Source organism: Phaseolus vulgaris, chromosome 1 (assembly GCF_000499845.2).
Source record: "Phaseolus vulgaris cultivar G19833 chromosome 1, P. vulgaris v2.0, whole genome shotgun sequence".
In the NCBI taxonomy this organism is placed as follows: domain Eukaryota; kingdom Viridiplantae; phylum Streptophyta; class Magnoliopsida; order Fabales; family Fabaceae; genus Phaseolus; species Phaseolus vulgaris.
In genome coordinates, this window is record NC_023759.2 from 27,584,694 (window position 1) to 27,607,498 (window position 22,805).

At 48.5% G+C, this 22,805-nt stretch overlaps 2 protein-coding genes across 2 annotated transcripts; both read right to left on the reverse strand.

The window, feature by feature from the left end:
- Positions 1-407: 407 nt before the first annotated feature.
- LOC137815804 (uncharacterized) lies at positions 408-2,327 on the reverse strand. Its single transcript, XM_068618916.1, has one exon. The coding sequence runs from the start codon at positions 2,325-2,327 to the stop codon at positions 408-410; it is 1,920 nt and encodes a 639-aa protein (XP_068475017.1).
- A 114-nt stretch (positions 2,328-2,441) lies between these two features.
- Positions 2,442-3,434, reverse strand: LOC137815805 (uncharacterized). Its single transcript, XM_068618917.1, has one exon. It carries the CDS (start codon positions 3,432-3,434, stop codon positions 2,442-2,444), a length of 993 nt encoding a protein of 330 aa, XP_068475018.1.
- Positions 3,435-22,805: the final 19,371 nt, after the last annotated feature.

The following is a 22,805-nucleotide window of genomic DNA, read 5'->3' on the forward strand; positions in this document are numbered from 1 at the left end:
CGGAGGGACTGCTCGATCAGCACTCTGTTCGGGCTTTCCAAAATGACCCCCGCGCCGCTCCCCTGCTGATTGGAGGAGCCATCCACTGATAATACCCATCGGAAGTCTAAACCTTCTGAAGGTGTCGCGACCGACGACAGCTCAACCACAAAGTCGGCGAACACCTGCCCCTTTATCGGTCCTCGGGGCTCATACTGAATGTCGAACTCTGACAATTCCACCGCCCACTTGACCATCCTTCCCGCTACGTCTGGTTTCTTTAGCACCTTTTGGATGGGCAAATCTGTCATTACCTCTACTGTGAAGCTGTGGAAATAATTTCTGAGTCTTCTTGCTGAAAATACCACTGCCAGGGCAGCCTTCTCGAGGGCTTGTTACCTTGTTTCAGGGCCTAGCATGTACCTTACTCACAAAGTACACAGGCTTCTGAAACTGGTCTTGCTCTTGCACCAGGACTGAACTGATTGCTCTCTCTCCGTCACAGCAAAGTATAGACGAAGAGGGGTGCCCACTTGTGGTTTACGCAAGACCGGTGGGCTTGCCAGGTACTCCTTCAACTTGATGAAGGCCTCCTCGCACTCCTGTGTCCAAAGGAATCTGCTGTTGTGCTTAAGACACTGGAAGTACGGATGACCTTTCTCCCCTCCAGCGGACATAAACCGGGATAATGCTACCAACCGACCGGTGAGTTGCTGCACCTCCTTCACCGTCGTTGGACTCCTTATTGCCACGATTGCTGCGCACTTCTTTGGATTAGCTTTGATTCCACGCTCTGTCAGGAGGAAACCCAAGAACTTCCCAGCCTCCACGCCAAAACTACATTTCTCAGGGTTGAGCTTCAATCTGTACTTGGCGATGGTGGTGAATAATTCCTCCAGATCGGCCACATGATGCTCCTTCTCTCGGGATGTGACCACCATGTAATCTACATATGCATGCACATTCCTTCCAAGCATGGGCGAGAGCACCCTATCCATAAGTCGCTGGTAGGTAGCCCCCGCATTCTTCAGCCCGAACGGCATTACCTTGTAGCAGTAGCAAGACCATTCAGTCATGAATGTGGTCTTGCTTTCATCCCTGGGGTGCATTCTGATCTGGTTGTATCCTGAGAATGCATCCAAGAAGCTGAGTAGCTTCCCCCCTGATGCGCTATCCACTACAGCGTCTATACTGGGTAGAGGGTAAGAATCTTTGGGGCATGCCTTGTTGAGGTCAGTGAAGTCCACGCACATCCTCCACTTGTCGTTTGGCTTCTGCACCAGTACCATGTTCGCTAGCCACTCAGGGTACTGGATCTCCCTGATGTGCCCTGCGGCAAGGAGCTTTTGCGCTTCTTCGTGGATCACTTTCCTCCTTTCTTCGTTGAATTTCCTTCGCCTCTGACGCACAGGTCGAACTTTAGGATCCATCGACAGGCGATGGCAAAGGAAGTCAGGGTCGATTCCTGGCATGTCAGATGCTGACCATGCGAACGCGCCCATGTGCTTCTCGATCACCCCGGCGATCAGCCATCGTTCTTCTTCGCCGAGCGATCCTCCCAACTTGAACCTTTTTCCCCTTATATCTACTTCTACCCACCCCTCAGCTGGGTGGGGTCTTCTCTCGCTGGCGATGACCGCCCTCGCGATCCCTGACTCGCGAGGAGTGATCATGCCCTCCTCCTCCGCTTCCACCTGAGCTACCTGGGAGCCCCCCAGCGTAGCATCCTCCATCTCCTGATCGCCATGCGTTCCCCTAACCACCGACCGCTCTTCGAGCACTCCTGGTGGTGGTGTTGAGGTGACATGGCATATGCTCCTCTTCTGCCTAAGGTTGTTCTCATAACAGCGTCTAGCCTCAGCCTGATCTGACTTGATGGTTATTACGGTCCCCTCCATCGACGGCAGCTTCAGCTTCATGTGCCTCGTCGATGGCACTGCACCCAACCTATTGAGTGTTGGCCTTCCCAGCAAGATGTTGTACGCAAAAGGGGCGTTCACCACCAAGTACTTTATCTTTTCGGTGCGGGCTGTTGTTCCATCGGTGAACGTCGTCCTCAGCTCAATGTACCCCCGCACCTCTACCTGATCCCCTGCAAAGCCATAAAGACACCCGGTATACGGCCTTAGTTGATAGGGGGACAGCTGCAACTTGTTGAACGTCGGCCAGAAAATGACGTCTGCCGAGCTCCCTTGGTCTACGAGCACTCTGTGCACTCGCCTTCCTGCTGTGATGAGGGAGATGACCACAGGATCGTTTTCGTGCGGTACAACGTCCCGTAGATCAGCTTTCTTGAAAGTGATGTCTACCTCGGGGAAATGGCCCTCGTCTACCGAGTCCACTGCCATAACCGATCGAGCATACCTTTTTCTTTGTGATGCGGTGCACCCCCCACCGGAGAAGCCTCCCGCAATCGTTTACACCTCCCCGTGCACAGGGACTTCATGCTGCCGTTCTCCTGCCTAGGCCCCCGATGCGCAATCACCTTGCGCCTCCCGCAGGTAATCTGCTAGGAACCCAGACTTTACCAACTCCGCCAGCTGGTGTCCCAACGCCAAGCAGGAGTGGAGTGTGTGGCCAAAGGCTTGGTGAAACTCACACCACTCGTTCTTCTTCCTCCCAAGTACCTTATCTGTCTTCTCTGGTACTCGGAGTCTTGCAGCTATGGCAGGAAGGGCAATCAGATCCGCCAACTCTACCATGAAATCGTATCTTGGGGGTGCATTATTCTCCCTTGCACGCCCCCTGCCCTGGTCCTTCCTGGGTGCATAAGGACGAGGTTTCCCCTGCACCTTCTTTCCCTCCTTTGCCTCATGCACCCTCGCTTGCTGCTGTTGCTTCCCTTGTCCTCCACGCAGCTTCGGTGGTGCAGCACTTCCTCTTTTCTCAGAAACCTCTGTCTCTGCCACTGTGTGCGCCACCCCGCGTTGCCGGATCTCCGCAAAGGTGCTGGGATGGCTCCTGATGAGCGACTCACTGAAGGGACCAGGCAGCACTCCCTTCTTAAACGCATGCACCAGCATATCCTCGTCCTTGTTGGGGAATCTAACCACTTGTGCTCCGAAGCGGTTGAGGTAGTCTTTCAGCGACTCACCTTGATATTGGCGTACATCGAACAGATCGTACGACACCACTGAAGGTGCTCTGTTAACGATGTACTGCTCAGTGAAAAGCTTCGAAAACTGATGAAAGGACGTGATATGACCCTCTGGCAGACTCACGAACCATTCCATGGCGATTCCACTCAGTGTACTCATGAACATCTTGCAGTACACGACATCTGAGCCCCCAGACAACATCATCTGAGTGTGGAACGCCGTCAGATGCGCTTCTGGATCTTCTACCCCCGTGAACGACGCCTTCACTCCCACCAGGTTAGGAGGCACCACGGTTTTCATGATTTCAGGGGAGAATGGCATAGGGAACGCTCTCGGAGGCGATGGTGGCATCGACATCCTTTCTTCAACTGCGCGTTCCTTCTACGCCTGTAACGTCCTTCTCAGCTCCTCATTAACGCGATTCAGCTCATCATTCCTGCTCTGCGATGCAGCCAACTCTGCCTGCATCTTCTCTTGTTCAGCTCTCGACGCTACGACATTGTCCTGCAGCGCACGCATCATCTCCAGGACCTGCGCCATTGTCACAGCTCCTTCCTCAGCAGATGGCGCAGGTGATGTTTGTCTTGTTCTCCTCATTTTCTCAGCAAAAACTTTGAGAAACTTCAGAAACTGTGGTGTGGATGGGACCACGATTCACAGGGCCCCACGGTGGGCGCCAAATGATCCTGTCGCCAACTCAAGCGTGGAGGAATTGCTTTGTCGCTTCCTTACCCCGCCTATGCAACTGTGCTATCCGCAAGAGTGCTCTTAGAACCTTCTCCGGGAACTTCAAACGCAACTTGCAAAACACACAGACGGCGCCTCTAGCGGCCGTTTGCACTCTGACGCTCCACTTAGGTCACAAAACGACCAACAAAAAATGTCACTGAATCTCTCTCTGATTCCCTTTTTTCTCTCTCTTTGTGTCTGTGCCTAACAGAATTCTGTTACGTTATCCTCTGCGTGTGTCAGAATTCTGTTATGCTATTGTGCGAAAACGTACCACAATGAGTAAAAACGTGGTGTGTGTGTGTGGGTGTACCTTTCACGACGCGGAGTGCACTTTTATCTTGGCCGCACCTCTCTCAGATGGTGACACGTGGAGGCCTGCAACTCACATCTAACCGTACATGTACCACTACCTGAAGGGCTCTAGCGCATCTCTTTGTGTGCCTAAGTTATTCCCTTTCGGAGTAACTTAGCGCGTTTCTTCCATCTGGGTGAATCGCACACTCCCAGGAGAACGCCAGGTGTGGCTGGACTAGGCACACTCACCAAGCATTGCTCTCTGCATAAGCGATTTCCCCTTCACGATGTCATACACGTAATGGGTTAAGAGAGTCACCAATCACTGACCGGTTTACTAGCTCCCTCAGGCCACTCTCGTGCACGATTCTACCGGCGAGCAGCTCCTCTTTCTCTGAGATATGATCATGCGAGGTCCATGCGTAACGCTCTCGCTGGGAATCTCAGTCCCAGTTTAACTGCGTGTAACACGAAACCCCGATGACCATGTACCCGATGACTGATCGGTGCTCTATTGCTTCTCGCGTTCTCCCCCAATGTTTATCTTGGAACTGATCTGTCGGTGGCCACTCGGTTACTGACCACCGATCACCGTTCTGGGTGATCTCCTTCCTGATTTCTCTGCCACCTGATCCACGTGTCACTCTGCGTGTGGTCCACGTGGTTATCTGCTGCTGACGTCATCGACTACCGATGACCAACCGGATCACTTCCCAAAACTTGTAATTCAATCCACAGAATAAAGGTGGTTTGTAGATTGAAGCACCCTCCTCAAAAGATAGTTTTCCAGCCATAGAAAAAAGATTTTTGGATCAACTTGAATAACTTTCAAGAACCAAGCTCTTGATGCCAATTGTTAGAATATATGGCCTTAAACGAGAGGGGGGGTGAATTGTTTAAGAAGGATTTTTGAAAACTTTTAGGCTTAGAATGAAAATACTTCAGAAGAACCTTGATTAAGGATTCAGTTTTTCCAAAACAAACAGCAAAAGCACAAAAACTGGAAAAACAATCGGTTATTTTAACGAAACAATCGGTTGTTTATACCAGTTCCAAAATATCAAACTGAATTAAAGAGATAGGGATAGAGAAATTGTACACAGTTGTTTATACTGGTTCACTCCAAACAAGAGCTACGTCCAGTCTTCTCAGAAACCCTGAGGATATCCACTAAGCAATCACCACTTGATCACTTACACCACAACCAAGAGAATGACCTTGAACACCTCAAGAAACACACTCTCCTTGGCCAACACTAAGATTGCTGATCTTGAACACCTCAAGAACACACAGCCAATCTCAGCAAAACATACACACGAATTGTTCAGCAGTTTACAAAAGATTACACTTGTTACAGATGGAAATCTGAAATCAATACAAGTAGAATCCCTATTCAGCACCTTGATCAATCTCTCAACTCTTTAGCAATCTCAGAATACTTTGAAAAACTCTTAGATGAAAAACTTTGTTTCAAGATTCTTAATATATCAAAACTGTTTTTCAGAATATATCTAAGAATATAGTTTGTTATCATATCTTAACAAACTCTTAATTGCATTTAAAATTGATTGATCAAAGCATTTAATGACTGGAGCGTATTCAGTTAAAGCATTTAAAGCTCAGTCAAAGAAAACAGTTTTTCTGTTATGGTTTTAAAACAAACAATTGATTGTTTCCTCGAATCAATCGGTTGTTTTGTTACTTAACAAAATACACCATTCAAAAACATTTTCAAACTTTCTCAAAACACCTAAGTGTAAACAATCGGTTGTTTCGACAAAACAATCGGTTGTTTCAACTTAGTTTTAAAAACATTTTGCTTTGTTAAAATTGAGATGCTAATTGCTTTGAGATTTAATCTAAGTGTTGATTACAACATTGAACTACCCCAGAACAAGGCTAAAACCAGCACAGTAGCATCAAGCAAAGCAGAGGCTTCATCATCCTTCAAAGGATTTGGATTCTTCAAAACATTGAACACCACTTGGTTCAACAAAGGCTACGTGCTACCTAAGCGCCATAGGTGCAAGATCGCCCAATACAGCGAAAGAAATAGATAGAAGTATAGACGAAGCAGTTGAAGCATGCAAGAATGAAGAACAAAGGTAAAGATAGCAGCCAAACAACAGTTAATTCCTCAGAAGCATGCAATCGTTAAAGTGAAGATCAAGGTCAAGGATAAATGTCAGTTAATACCCATTGTTCCAACAAAATACAAATGGTTCAAAATATTTACAAAGTTATCAAGAATAAAGAAGAAACGTGAAGAGCAAAGACGGAAGCTGAGGGTTTGCGGTTCAGTCGCCCAGTTCAAGAAGCACAACTTTCCCGTCGACGACGTGGTGGGTAGGGTCGCAGTTTGAAACATTGATTCCTGGGTTCTCGCAAGACGCCTGAACCAGAGCCTCCTGGAAGCCCTCGTCGAACACGCCCGCCATCTCTCCGGTAAGCTCTTGGACTTCCCTCTCCAGCTCGATGATCCTGGAGTCCTTGGACACCAGCTGTTTTTCCAAGAACTCCTTCTCCACCCGGAGCTTATTGGCTTCAGCTTGGAGAAGGTCAAAGGCCTCGACCTTCGCCCCCAGGGCGCCCTCACTCTCAGCCAGCCTTTGCCTCCAAACAGCATTCAGTTCTTCAAGCTATTTCTGCTGCATTTCGGAGGCACGAGCCACCTCCTGGAGACCGATATTCTGGATTTGATGGGAGGTAAGGTGGGCTAGCAGGTCTGCATACGCATGCTCAACCTCATGCGCGTATGCTTCAGCCCCCTCCTTACCCTCCTGGGCCAGCTTCAGCGAAGCTTGGTGGGCTTCCTCCCTAAGCCCCCAAGTTTGCTTCTCCTGTTTAAGCGCCCCCATCTCTTGCTTCAGTTTTCGGAGGACCTCCCTCCCCTTGGCAACACTTTGGGCCTGGGAGCACCAATCGAGTGCTACCGCCAGGAACGCCCCCAGTAGTAAGGCATGCTTCCTCCCCTATTGGGGTTTTCTCGCGACATCCCTTCAGAGAATCCTTGCGCCACTTGCTGTAGACGTGGTGGGGAATCAGTATTTCGCGAGGAGAAGGAGCGGGAGCCGGCGCGAGAGGGACAAACCCGAAGCCGCAGCCGTTTCAGGCAGAGGCAGCGGCGGAGGAACCAACTCGGCCCCTTCATCTTGTTCCTCTTGGACTGCTTGGGGCGAAGGCGACGTAGCGCTTGGAGGGTCATCCCTTAGATAGTCCCCGCCACTGGGAGAGGCGGTTGGCAGAGTAGGGACCCTTGCAGGTCTCCTCTTTTTGAAGACCAGGGCGCCACCTGAATCTTCACTATCAGAGTTTATCTCCAGCACCCTTTTTCCTTTGTCAGGGCGTGCTGGAGCATGTCTTGATGCCGCGGCAAGTGGGACCGCTGCAATGGGAGGAGGAGAGGTAGGAGTTTGGCAGGTTTGGGAGAAGATGGTGGAGTCAGTAGCAAGGTGACGAGAGCTGAGGAGTAGTGGGCGGCACGTCGAGGGCGGCGGAGTCCCCACCTTCTTTGGTGGATTTTGCTTTCTTTAAGAACTTGGCAAGTGCGAGGCGCCTTGAAGAAGCCATTGTCGAGCTTGCGACAGTCAGAATAACCAAGCAAAAACTAACTCAGATAAGACAGAATGGGAGCAGCAGTCAAGCACACGCAGGTAACCACAGTGGTTCAAGCAATGCAAAGTAGGGTCATATAACCATAACGGTTCATACAATGCAATTACAATCAAATGATGCCAAGCAGAGTACAAGCAAGTTCTAGTGGGAGAAATCAAAAGCAAGTACCAAAATAGGTGGAGAGACCGTGAGCGTTGAACTCGTTGGCGATGAGCTTGCGGTGTCGAAGACCACCCCGATCCCAGCCAAGGCCTTGCACACCTCCCTGTCGGCGGGGGCAAGGTCATCCAAGGCCAGGGGCTTGGTCGATATGGGTTTTTCCGACCAGTACAAAGGGAAGCCCTCCAGTGCAGTGGGATCGAATTTGGTTGCACGCACCTTGAAGAACTTCCCCTTCCACCCCTTGAATGAATTTTGGAAAGGGTGAGGATTATGCGCCCGGTGACGCCAGAAAAGCTCATCCAGAGGCTTTTGCCCTGTTTCTTCACCTCAAAAAAGTGAAGAAAGATATCCACAGAGGAAGGGATGCCCAGATACCCACAAAGAATTTGAAAACCCCTCACGAAGGCCCAACTGTTGGGATGAAGCTGGGCAGGGGCGGTGTTGATTTCAGTAAGCAACTCCCGTTCGAAGGGAGTAAAGGGGAGACGCAGGCCCACTCGCTAGAATACCATTTGGTAGACAAAGAAGAAGGGACTTCCCCCGGTAGCCTTTGCGTCCACACAAACGGGTTCCCCCGGCTTCACACGACATACTAGGATGTGGGAATCGTGGGTTTTGTGGAACGCGTTGAAATTATAGACCGTGGGGTCTCCCCTGTGGGCCTCTACGTCTTTGACGGAGGTCAATGTAGAGCACTCCGCGAGGAGTTCATCGGAGGCCCATCGATACTCCTCCTTGTAGTGGGACCTGGGGGTCGGCAGTGGCTTTGTTTCGCGCCATCGGATCAAGAGCTGAAGAGTGAAGAAAAAAGAAAGGGTTCAGTGAAAGGGGGTTTGAAGAAGAAAAAAGGGGAAAAGGAGAAACCCTAAGCAAACCCTACCCACGCATGAAAAAGAATAACAAGGGGAAAACAGAGAAGCACAAGAATAACACGAGAATACAAGAAAGTAAACAGTCCCAGGCAGTTCATCCATACATCATAGTAATGCAGTGAAGAAGGAGAGTCAGCAAGGGTAGAAAAAACCGTACCTTTGGGTATCGAAGTAGGTGAGGAGTGGAAGTGCAGAAGAGAGAACAGAGATTGTAGAGAGAGAACTCGAAGAAGATGAACAGTGCGAGAATGCGAAGAGAGTGGATGAAACAGTGGTTTCGAGCGCGGAGTTTTGGGTAACTTAAACGTTACGAGGAGCGCGAGGGGCAACAGATGGTGACCGTTCGATGATGCCACGTATCGTAGGATTAGGCGCACACTGGGAGCGCAAGGGACTTTTGTTGATGACCGCGTGATGAGCCACGTGGCGAGCGATAAAAGCGTGGCCCAAAAAGCGTCACTTTTCCCGTTTCAGAGGATGTCCCATCAGCCATTAAGAACATTTCAACTGCTCAGGGAATGTCAATGTCAATGGTTTGAGGAGTGTCGTGTCAGCAAGAATGACACGTCACCAGGATGCCATGTGGACGGCGTGGGCAAGGCCTTAGTCTTTTCGCTGAAGACAAGTCATTAGCTCAAGACTGGGGGGCTTGTGTACCGTCCCGCCCCCGGGCGTTGACCAAAGTCAAAGTCAACGTCGAGGCCAAGGTCAACATATGGTGGGACCATGCAAAGGGGTCAAAGACGAAAATGCAGATAACATGTTGGAGCTCGGATAGTCCGTTTGCCAGGAAAGGACGAAGAGATGTTTGTGCACGCCTTCAAAAAGGGCGTGTTACCTGGGCCTTTTAGTGAGTCGCTCATCAGGAGCCACCCCGCCACGTTTGCTATGGCTCACATCGCTGCCGAGAGCGAGGTCACCGAGAAGAGGGGAAATGTGGCCCACACTAAACCGCGCGCCCAAGCACGGGTACAACCGCAGAGGGTAGTGGAGGCGGCGGTGGGAAAAAGGGATCAAAGGATGCGCCACCCTTACGACCCCAAGAAAAATAAGAGCAAGGGACCAGGGCACCCCATGGAGAGTAATCGCCCCCCAAGGTATGAGTTTGTAATGGGCTTGGCTGATTTGATCGTCATCCCAAACATTGCTGCCAGGCTCAAAGTGCCTGAGAAAACGACGGAGAAGATTTTGGGGCCAAAGCCAGACGCATGGAGCGAGTTCCACAAGAGTTTTGGCCACTCTATCAACTCGTGTTTGGCTCTGGGACACCAGCTCGCCGAGCTGGTCAAATGTGGTTTCCTGAAGGATTACTTGCTAGAGAAGCAAGCAGACCAAGCGTCAGGGTCTCAACCGACGAGCAGCGGAGGGCAACAACACGAGGATGCCCATTCACGGTGAGGTCCACACCATAGCTGGCGGATTCTCCGGCGGGGGGTGCACAGCGTCGCAACGAAAGAGGTACGCGAGGTCGGTAATGTCAGTGGAAATCTTTGAGGATCACTCTCCCAACGACCCTATTGTGATCTCGCTTGTCACGGCGGGAAGGACCGTCCACCGGGTGCTGGTCGACCAAGGAAGCTCAGTAGATGTGATGTTTTGGCCAACTTTTGAGAAGTTAGAACTGTCCCCTGATCAGCTAAGACCATATGGGGGCTGCTTGTATGGTTTTGCCGGCAACCAAGTGGAGGTGAGGGGGTATATCGAGCTGAGGACGACCTTTTGATGTGATTCCACTAGCACAATTAGAATGATTCTGGACATTCTTAGGAATCATCTTGAGTTGGTTAAGAGCTAGGCACTTTATCATAGAAATGGATCAAGGTTCTATGAACAAGAACTCACCAAAACTAGTGCCAAAACACAAACTCATATAGAAGTTCCAATTATTGTCAAATTGAACCGAACAAAAAAGGCACAAAAGCTAAGCAAACTGAAATTGAATGCTGGAAATTAAAATGAATCGAACAAAAAGCTGGAAAATGAAGAAGAAAGATGAAGAACAGCAAAGCATAATGAAAGAACCGAAGCAACACAAACTAAAGCTGAAATTGCCGAACCAAATTCAACAAGGAAACAAGCTAAGACAAGGAAATAACAAAAGAAGAAAGGAAGGAGAAGAGAGTGCTCATGAAGATGGATGTATGGTTGAATGATCACGCCACTAGAAGGATGGTTGCTCCTAGATGAGTGTGCTGCCGCCACTTGAGGACACCATGGATCCTTCAAGATGAGACTAAAGAAGAAGGCTCAAAAGCTCTCCAATGATCACTCAAAATTTGAGTATAGTTTCTTTTCTCTAAAATTCAAATCTGAAATTTACAAAGGAAGCACCTCTATTTATAGCCTAAGGTGCTGAAATGTAAGCTAAACAATTTCAAATTTCCCCCCTAAATCATTCTAGAACCGGTGCCTATTTACAAGGCACGAGGAAGGTGTGACCTCTTCCATCACTTTGGCACCTCCTATTCTACTCCTACACCTATCTACTAATACACCCCCCTCCTAAAGCTCCTAACTAAAGCCTAAAAGATGCTATAACAAAAGAGGTTTCTAATGTTTCCCTCTAAGCACCTTCAACCAAAGAAATTACAAAAATAGAAAATAAATGTCCCCTAGCTCCTAAAGCTTTGAACATGCTTCTTGTAAGCCTTTGAGGTGGGCTTTGACCTCCATGGGCGTCCTCCATTTGTGCCTCTACCTCTTCTTGATCTTGTTGATTGGCCTCCATGTCCTCTTGAGCTTGATCTCCATCATACTCCCCGAGTTGGAGAGAATTCGACCACGAATTCTGGAGACCTACAGAAAAAGGAGTTAGATCGCTGACATTAAAAGTATGACTACCTAAGAATGTATCAGGCATATCTAACTCATAAGCATTGTCATTAATCCTCTTGAGGATTTGGAAAGGTCCATCTCCTCGAGGCATTAGTTTGGACTTCCTTTGAGTAGGAAAGCGATCCTTCCTCAAGTGAAGCCAAACCCAATCGCCCTCATCAAACAACAATGCTTTTCTCCTTTTGTTGGCAAGTTGAGCATACTTGCCAACCTTCTTCTCAATTCTCTTCTTGATGTCTTTATGCAAAGTTTTCACAAAAGAAGCCTTTTCATCACCATCTTTGCACAAGACATCTCCAAGAAGGGGAATAGGAAGAAGATCAAAAGGTGTTAGGGGATTAAACCCATAGACTACCTCAAAAGGAGAATATGAGGTGGTAGAATTTACTACACGATTATATGCAAACTCAACATGGGGTAGTAAATTCTCCCACACTCTAGGACTCCCCAAAATAAAACATCTCAATAGTTGTCCCAAAGTTCTATTCACCACCTCGGTTTGACCATCAGTTTGTGGGTGGCAAGTTGTAGAAAATAAAAGCTTAGTTCCAAGCTTGCCCCACAAGGTCTTCCAAAAGTGACTCAAGAACTTAGGATCTCTATCGGACACTATAGACCTAGGATTCCCATGTAGGCGAACCACTTATTGGAAGAAGAGGTTTGCAATGTGGCATGCATCATCCACTTTGTGGCAAGGAATAAAGTGAGCCATCTTTGAAAAACGATCCACTACCACAAAAATGGAGTCCTTTCCCTTTGATGTCTTGGGTAAGCCTAAGATGAAATCCATAGATATATCTACCCAAGGCATTGAAGGGATAGGAAGAGGAGTATATAGACCATGAGGATGCATTTTAGATTTAGCTTTGCGGCAAGCTATGCATTTATCACACAAACTATGAACATGTTTATGCATATGAGCCCAAAAGAAATGTTCATGCAAGACATCCAAAGTTTTAGCAACCCTAAAATGTCCCATTAAACCCCCCTCATGAGCTTCTCTAACAAGAGATAATCTAATAGAGCTTTGAGGAACACAAAGACGTTTTCCTTTAAAAAGAAAGCCATCTTGAATAAAAAAGTCTTTGTGTCCTCCCTTAAGAAACTCTTGATAGATGAGAGAAAAATCAAGGTCATCATGATAAAGTTCCTTAATGTGATCAAAACCAAGATATTGAGAGGTTAAAAGATTTAGCAAAGTGTATCTTCTAGAAAGAGCATCCGCCACAATATTTACTTTGCCTTGCTTGTGTTTGATCACATAAGGAAATTGCTCAATGAATTCCACCCACTTGGCATGCCTCTTGTTAAGTTTGTTTTGGCTTTTCAAATATTTAAGAGATTCATGATCACTATGTATCACAAACTCTTTGGCAAAAAGATAGTGTTGCCAAGTAAACAAAGCCCTAACAAGTGCATATAATTCCTTATCATAGGTGGAATAATTGAGATGACTTCCCTTCAATTTCTCACTAAAATAGGCTATGGGGTGGCCCTCTTGAAGGAGAACAACCCCAATACCTATGCTTAAAGCATCACACTCAATCTCAAATGTCTTAGTGAAATTAGGAAGGGCCAAGATCGGAGCATTAGTCAATTTTTCTTTCAAAGTGTCAAAAGCATTTTGTTGTGCTTCTCCCCAATGAAAGACCACATCCTTTTTCACTATGTCATTGAGTGGTGCGGCAATGGTACAAAAGTTTGGGACAAATCTTCTATAGAAAGAAGCAAGTCCATGAAAACTTCGGACCTCATTCAAAGATTTCGGTGTAGGCCAATTTTGAATGGCCATCACCTTTGTTTTGTCCACATGGACCCCTTTGCAACTCACAACAAACCCTAGGAGTTCTATATGATCAAGAGCAAACATACATTTAGCAAGGTTAGCATACAAATGTTCCTTCCTAAGGGTTTCTAAAACTTGCCTAACATGCAATCTATGGTCATTCAAAGATAAGCTATAAATGAGAATGTCATCAAAGTAAACAACAACAAACTTACCAATGAAAGGTCTAAGAACATGATGCATGAGGCGCATGAAAGTACTTGGTGCATTAATTAGGCCAAAAGGCATAACTAACCACTCATATAAACCAAAGTTGGTCTTAAAAGCCGTCTTCCATTGATCACCCGGTTTGATACGGATTTGATTGTAGCCGCTTTTAAGATCAATCTTTGAAAAGATTTTTGACCCATGTAATTCATCCAACAAATCATCTAGTCTAGGTATGGGATGCCTATACTTAATTGTTATGTTATTGATGGCCCTACAATCCGAACACATTCGCCATGTGCCATCCTTTTTTGGCACTAAGATGATAGGCATAGCACAAGGACTCATGCTATCTTGCACCCACCCTTTCTCAATCAAAGCCTCAACTTGTTGGCGAATTTCCTTGGTTTCACTTGGATTGGTCCTATATGCTGGACGGTTTGGTAAAGAAGAGCCCGGTATCAAATCAATTTGGTGCTCAATCCCTCTCAAAGGTGGAAGCCCATTTGGAGGATCTTGAGACACATCTTTGAACTCTTCTACCAAATTTTCCAAGCAATGAGGACTATCAACAAGTGATTCTACTCTAAGAGTTCTAGGGATGGCTAAGAAAAGAGGATGATGAGCCACTATTTCCCTTTCAATGTCACGCCTAGACACAAGGAGTGTAGGCTTAGAACTCTTATCTTTTTTTATCTTTTTTATCTTTTTCACTCTCCCTCTTTTTCTTCATGATAACTTGGTCCTCGTGGACTTCTCTTGGAGAGAGAGATTTTAAAGTAACCTTGTGACCATGGAATTCAAAAGATAGTTTGTTGGTAAAGCCATCATGTAAAACTTTTCTATCAAATTGTCAAGGCCTTCCCAAAAGAACATGAGTGACTTCTATGGGCACAACATCACATAATACCTCATCTTTGTATTTTCCAATGGAGAAATGGATGAGGACTTGTTTATTGACAATTATTTCTCCTACTTCACTAAGCCATTGTAATTTGTAGGGCTTTGTATGAGAGATAGTAGGCAATCCAAGCTTATCTACTACTCTTGTACTAGCCACATTTGCACAACTACCCCCATCCACTATCAAGGAACAAATGTTGTTTTGAATAAGACATCTTGTATGGAAAATATTTTCCCTTTGACTTTCATCAAAAGGTTGTGAAACTTGTCCAAGAAGTCTTCTCACAACTAACAAGTCCTTTTCAAGTGGACATTCGCTCTCTTCCTCACTAGATGCATGAGAATGCAATGAATGCTTAGGAGAATCCGAATCATGCTCACTAACTACAATGCCCTCATGCATGTACATACTTCGTTTGGAAGGACAATTTGCAGCTATATGACCATAACTCATACATTTAAAGCATTTAGTATTGGATGTTCTGGTGGGAGACTTAGGTCTAGAAGTAGATGGCTTAGTTTCCTTGGGTTTGAAAGAAGAATCTTTGGAAGGATGTTTAGAAAAAGAATTTTTGTTTCTCCAAGACTTGGAGTAGTATCCATCATTGGAAGCATTTTTGAAAGATTTTTCTTAGCAAGTTGGGCTTCTACCTTCATTGCAAGATGAACTAAAGAGCCCAATGATGAATACTCTTGTAACTCAACAATGTCTTGAATATCCTTCCTAAGACCACTCACAAACCTAGCAATCATAGCTTTCTCACTTTCTTCTAATTCAATTTTAAGCACAAGCGTCTCAAGCTCCTTATAATATTCATCCACATTTAGCGTGCCTTGTTGAAACCGTTGGAGTCTCAACATGAGGTCTTTCCTAAAATGTGGGGGCACAAACCTAGCACGCATATGATCCTTTAAAGAGTTCCAAGAGTCCACGGGAGGACCCTTGTGATAGATAATGTCCTTTACAATTCCATGCCACCATTTCATGGCATAATCACTAAACTCTAGGGTGGCTAGCTTAAGCTTATGCTCATCTTGGATCTCATGGATCTCAAATATTTGTTCACACTTAGCCTCCCAATCTAAATATACATTAGGATCACTAGAGCCATTAAAACAAGGAAGCTTGACCGAAGGAAGCCTAGACTTTGCATCATGATAGAAGCCATTGCCGTAGTGAGTTCTTTCCCCTTGGTGATGATGTCTTTGTCCATGGACTTGGGGTGGAGTTCTCCTTCTCCTATGCTCATCTTCACGGCCAAAATCATTGGAAGAAGCTCTTGTTGAAGGTCTATGATGCTCATCATGAATTGAAGGAGATGGTCTAGCTTGTTGCACCTTCATCTTTTGCAATTTCTCCTCCAAGCGTCTAATGGTTCTTTGAGCTTCATGTAATTCACCAAGGATTGAAGCTTTGGAAGGAGAATTCTGCTTGTATGATGCATCACTTGAAAATCCAGCCATTTTGGAAATAAAAAACAGAAAACACACAAAAACAGCAAACAAGTTAAGAAACAAAAATTAGCAAAAACAGTGAGTGTGGCCAGCAAGAATGTCGAAGTGAAAAGAGGCAGAAAAAGAGGTCACTCTCAAAGAAATAATGTCCTTGCACCAATCTGATCTTGAGGCCTTGGAATCCTCAAATGAAAGATGTCAAAGCAAGTACACCAATCTCAAAGGCAACCACCACAAAACCAAAGAAACAATAAAGACAAACAAGAAAAGGTATAAGCAAAGAAAGGTAATTGCAAAAGGAAAAGTATATGTAAGACAAACTCAAAGAGTAAGGAATGAAAGACAATCAAGAAAATAAAGAACTCAATGAGAAAGTAGGCACACAAAAGAATACTTAAGGAAAAGCACTAGAGTAGATGAAGAAAACAAAAATTTAGCTACTGGAAAAAAAAAATTTAATGCAAACTGTACCGTCCCGTACCCGGGCGTTGACAAAGTCAAGGTCAAAGTCAACGTAAGGCGTCGCCCAGGTGGGGGTGACGCCAAGTGCAGGCATCGCCTAGAGGAAGCATCGCCTAGAGGAAGCGTCGCCCAGAGGGAGCGTCGCCAAGGTGGGGCGTCGCCGAGGTAAAATGACACAAGAGCAAGGCAACCACAGCGTTGCTCCCCGATGCCCATAGGTAGGAAAGACCATGGAGGGGGTGACGCCGTGGGAAGGCCTCAAACCCTGATAACCAGGGGACAGTGTTAAAGAGAAGAGAAAGGTGGCTTCAAGGCCATAGAAATAGCGCCAGTATAGAGCAACCTGACTCGTGAAGTGCCCCTGCCGCCCAGAGACGCCCTTGGGATAGATACGACCCAGGAGAGGGGTCACGCCCGGGGGCAGCCAGGTACAGGGTACGAGGGGAAGGTAGATACGCTCTCACAGTGAGTGAGTAGAGGCTTGGGGGCATGAGTTGGCACCCAAAAAGTCACCCCTTGCGCAGTTGCACTCCCAGGTGGGAGGACTCACACGGGGAAATACCCTCAGATAGGGTAACGGTGCTGTGAGGCCCTCCACGTGTACAGCAGCCAAGTCAGAATAGAAACGCCATTTTGTCAGGTACAAGGTAATTAAGGTTATTTAAAACAATTTCCGTTTCGAGCGTTTAAGGTACTATAAATGCTCCCAAGCGTTTCGAACATCTTAAATGCGCTGAGCGTTTTATAATTAAATGCGCTTTAAGGCGCTTTAAATGCGGGAGTAGTTTAAATAGCGCCTCGAATGTTGGGAACGGGGTTCGAACTTTTGGCAAATTTTCCAGAAACTCTCTAGTTGCTTGCTCGAGCCTTGAGGTTACGCACAAGGGACTAGGGAAAGGGAAAGATCTTTGCCAGAACGACAAAATATACACTAGACACAGTTCATTTAACCACCTTTAGAGTACCCTTCACGGTGCTCCGATACGGAGGTGCACAGTTTTTGGTGTTTCTTGCTGGCTGACTTGAGCCTCAGAGTGCAAACGGCCGCTAGGGCGCCCCTTTTTCCTCTTTTTGCAGGAATCCACAGGTAACCAGTGGGAAGGAGTCTCTAGCTGACGGTTGAGGTTGCGCATGAAGACGTCCTAGGTCAACCGGACGAAACATTTGGCGCCCACCGTGGGACCGATATAAAACATCAGTCCCATCGCAAGTTTGAGAAGACCTATCAAGTCACAGTAACGTGGGAAGAAGCTTGAGGAAACAGTGAAGAATGGCCACCACTAGACGAGGTACTGCACGTGCTGCGGGTGAAGAAATGTCCATGCAGCGGGTGCTGGAGATAATGCAGGGGCTGCAGGATGATATGGCGGAGTCGAAGCTAGAACAAGAACGCATGCAGGCAGATCTCGAAGCCTCGCACGTAAGGAACGAAGAGCTCCGCCGCATTAATGAGGAGTTGCGTCGGGGCCTGAGGAATAACCAGGGGCAACGCGAACAAGATGAGGTGGAGCATCTCACCCCGCCGAGGGAGTTTTCCACTCCCTTCTCGCAGGAGATTTTGGATGCAGCGATCCCCAACACATTCGTGGGACCCAAGGCGATTTTCACTGGAATGGAGGATCCTGAGGCGCACCTCACTGCGTTCCACACGCAGATGGTGTTAGTGGGCGGCTCAGACGCCACAAGATGCAAGCTCTTCATGAGCACTTTGATGGGGATGGCGATGGATTGGTTCATCAGCCTTCCTAACGGCCATATTACCTCCTTCCAGCAGTTGTCGCAGCTGTTCAGAGAGCATACTTGGCGAACAGGGCCCCGCCGCCGGTTTCTTATGACCTGTTTGATGTAAAGCAGTACCAAGGGGAGAGCTTGAAGGAATACATCAACCGCTTCGGGGCCCATGTAGTGAAAACTGGTACCTCGGAGGAGCCCAAGATTGTGTATCCCTTCAGGAAAGGTGTGAGTCCCGACCCTTTTTGCGAGTCTATTATTCGCAATCGCCCAAGGACTTTCGCTGAAATACGGCGTCGAGCGGTGGAACATATCGCTTCCGAAGGAGAGGTGTGTGAGAAACGCACCAGGGTTGTGCCCTCACGCCCAAGAGTGCAAACGCGGAGTCAGACCGTCAGGGTCAATGAGACCACGACGGGAAGAAAAAAGCCAGAGGGGAGACGTCCTTATGAGACAAGAAAACCCCAGCCCCGGCCCCGGGGCCCAGCGGGAGGCGATCGCCCGGTCAGAGAGAGGGTCAGGCCGGCGAGGTACAACTTTGCTGTAGAGTTGAAGGACCTGATCGCCGTGCCTAATATAGTTGAGACGTTGAGGCGACCGGCAAAGACTGATAAGGTGTTAGGGCCTCGAAAAGACTCTTGGTGTGAATTCCACGAGGCTTTCGGTCATCACATCGACAACTGCCTGTCGTTGGGTTACTAGCTAGACGAGCTGGTGAGAAGCGGGTTTCTGAAGGACTACGTCTCAGAACCCGCCACGACCGCCACCCTGCCGGCGCCCACAGAAGAGCAAGCGCACGAGATGCCCGTTCTGGGCGAGGTCCACACCATTGCTGGAGGTTTTTCCGGCGGAGGACCCACCGCCTCCCAGCGAAAGAAATACGCGAGGGGGGTCAACTCGATAGAGGAGAGAATCTCAGGTGATCCGTGGGAGTCGGATCTCGTATTTACAAGGGCGGATCTGCGGGACGTTGTGCCTCACGACAATGACCCCGTGGTCATTTCAGTGGTCACGGCGGGCCGAAAGGTACACAGGGTTCTGGTCGACCAAGGGAGCTCTGCAGACGTCATGTTCTGGTCGACATTCAACAAGGTGCGGTTGTCTCCTGACCTTCTGAGGCCCTACACGGGGTGCCTATATGGGTTTGCAGATAACGAAGTGGAAGTTCGAGGCTACTCGGAGCTGAGGACAACGTTCACAGATGGAGAGGCCTCGCGTACCGAAAGCATTCGGTACTTGGTTGTAAACGCCAACTCCGCCTACAACATCTTGTTGGGGAGACCGGCGTTGAATAGGCTCAACGCAGTATCCTCCAAGCGGCATATGAAGATGAAGCTGCCAGACCTCAGTGGCAGGGTAATAGTTATCAAGTTGGATCAGGAGGAAGCGTGGATGTGTTATGAAAACAGCTTAAAAATGAAGAGAAGCGTGTTCATGGTGTTTGAGCGTCCGCCAAGTGTCAACACGACGATGATTGAGGCGACGCCCGCTGGGTCAACGCCTGGCGGGGCCACACCCGTAGGGGCGACGCCCGAAGCAGATACACTCGTGGAGGAGGTCCCCGAAGACACGGCGTCCACGGAAGAGGCGGCACCCATTCAGGATAATAGCAGGGACCAGCAAGCGGCTAACGTGGTGGAAAGGGAGATTGGCGGCAAAACGTTTAAACTAGGGCGTTTGCTGGGCCAAGAAGAGCAGGAGGCGGTGGCAGAGGTGATCTCACGCCACTTGGATGCTTTCGCATGGTCTGCCTCGGATATGCCCGACATCGACCCTGATTTCCTATGTCATCACCTTAGCATGGACGCCTCGGTCCGCCCCGTGCGCCAAAGAAGGAGAAAATTTAATGAAGAGAGGCAGCTGGTGGTACGTGAAGAAACGCAGAAGCTGCTGAGGGCTGGCCACATCAGGGAGATCCAATACCCTGAGTGGCTAGCCAACGTCGTCCTGGTAAAGAAGGCGAATGGGAAGTGGAGGATGTGCGTGGACTTCACGGACCTAAATAAGGCGTGCCCGAAGGACTCATCGACGCGTTGGTGGACAACGCCTCCGGTTGCAAGGTGCTAAGCTTCCTAGATGCATTCTCGGGGTACAACCAGATCAAAATGCACCCGAGGGACGAGAGAAAAACTGCATTCATGACGGAAACCAACAGTTACTGTTACAAGGTGATGCCTTTCGGGTTGAAAAATGCAGGCGCCACCTACCAAAGGCTGATGGACAAGGTCCTAGCACCCATATTAGGAAGGAATGTGTACGCCTACGTGGATGATATGGTAGTGGCATCGAAGGATAGGGCACAACACGTGGCGGACCTGGAGGAATTGTTCGTCACTATATCCAAGTACCGCCTCAAACTAAACCCCGAGAAGTGTGTCTTCGGGGTAGAGGCCGGTAAGTTCCTAGGTTTCATGCTCACGGAGAGGGGGATAGAGGCGAACCCCGACAAATGCGTAGCGATTATCGCCATGCGAAGCCCGACGTCAGTAAAGGAAGTGCAACAACTGACGGGGCGGATGGCAGCGCTCTCAAGGTTTGTCTCTGCCGGAGGATAGAAGGGGCACCCATATTTCCAGTGCCTCAAGAGAAATAGTCGTTTCGCATGGACCGACGAATGCGAAGCGGCTTTCATCAAGTTGAAGGAATACCTGGCGACGCCGCCCGTCCTCTGCAAACCGGTGGCGGATGTGCCTCTCCGGCTATACTTCACGGTGATAGAGCGAGCCATCAGCTCTGTGCTGGTCCAGGAGCAGGACCAGGTTCAGAAGCCCATCTACTTCGTAAGCAAGGCCTTACAAGGCGCGGAGACGAGATACCAGGCGTTGGAGAAGGCAGCGTTGGCGGTGGTGTTTTCCGCCAGGAGGCTCCGTCATTACTTCCACAGCTTTACGGTGGTAGTAATGACGAACCTCCATATACAGAAGGTGCTGCAGAAGCCTGACGTAGCTGGAAGAATGGTGCGCTGGGCGGTGGAGTTGTCAGAATTCGACATCCAGTATGAGCCCAGAGGATCCATCAAAGGGCAGGTATACGCAGATTTCGTGGCAGAACTCTCGCCCGGAGGTGAACAAGAGGTGGAGGCAGGCTCACAATGGTCGCTCTCAGTTGACGGCTCTTCCAACCAGCAAGGAAGTGGCGCGGGTATAGTCTTGGAGGGACCCAATGGTGTACTGATCGAGCAAGCCCTGCGCTTCGCCTTCAAAGCAAGTAATAATCAGGCTGAGTACGAAGCCCTGATTGCAGGAATGCTCCTAGCTAAAGAAATGGGCGCGCAGAACCTCTTAGTAAAGAGTGATTCCCAACTGATTACAGGGCAAGTGTTGGGTGAGTTCCAAGCGAAAGAACCGCAGATGGCGGCATATTTAAGGTACGTCCAACTGCTAAAGGGAGCCTTTAGCACTCTTGAGCTAGTACATATCCCAAGGGAGCAGAATGCCAGAGCTGACCTGCTCGCTAAGCTGGCCAGCTCAGGCAAGGGGGGCAAGCAGAGGACTGTAATCCAAGAGACGCTTAAGGCTCCGAGGAAATTCATAGAGGACAACAGGGTGGATGTCTTCCATATTAGCACTGCGAGAGGAAGGCCAAGGAGTCATCGTTCCTTGACCTAGGATACGTTGAAGACGCCTCATATCAGCACATACACGGACACGCTCGAAGGAGGAAGGCGTGCGCAAATATGTGTTTTAGCCGAAGGAGACACCTGGATGACGCCATACAGACGGTACCTAGCGGATGGGGTTCTCCCAGGGGAGCCTGAAGAGGGTAAGAAGGTTAAGAGAAATGCCGCAAGGTACACTCTGGTAGACGGAGTGTTGTTCAGGCACGGGTTCACTCACCCTATCTTAACATGTGTAAGCGGCGACGAGTGTACCAGAATAATGACGGAGCTCCACGAAGGCATTTGTGGGAGCCACGTAGGGGGAAGGTCCTTAGCCTCTAAGGTGGTACGCGCAGGTTTTTATTGGCCAACAGTAAAGGAAGATTGCGTGCGACACGCCCAGCATTGTAAGCAATGTCAAAAACACGCCGACTGGCACAAGGCGCCGCCAGAAGAGCTGCGATCCATATACAGCCCGTGGCCTTTCCATACCTGGGGGATTGACATCCTAGGTCCGTTTCTGCTGGCGATAAGGCAGATGAAGTACTTGATCGTTGCCATCGAGTACTTCACCAAGTGGATAGAGGTGGAGCCCGTGGCCCAGATCACTGCGCACAAGGTGCAACACTTTGTGTGGAAGAATATGGATCGAGAAGGTGCAACACTTTGTCGTTTCGGCGTACCTAGGCGGCTGATATCCGATAACGGAACCCAGTTCGCCAGTCAGCAGTTGAGAAACCTGTGTGCTGAGGTAGGCATCAAACAGGTGTTCGCATCAGTCGAACACCCCCAGACTAACGGGCAGGTAGAGTCAGCAAACAGAGTTTTACTGAGGGGGCTAAAGAGAAGGCTAGAGAAGGCCAAAGAGGCGTGGGCGGAGGAAGTACCAAGGATCATATGGGCATACCACACCACGCCCAAATCTTCTACCATGGAGACGCCTTTCAGCTTAGTGTATGGGTGGGATGCGATGATCCCGGTAGAGATACACGAAAGCTCGCCACATTTCCAAAACTTCGTGGTTGAGGAATCCAACGAAGAAAGGCGGGTGAACCTAGACCTACTAGAAGAAGCCA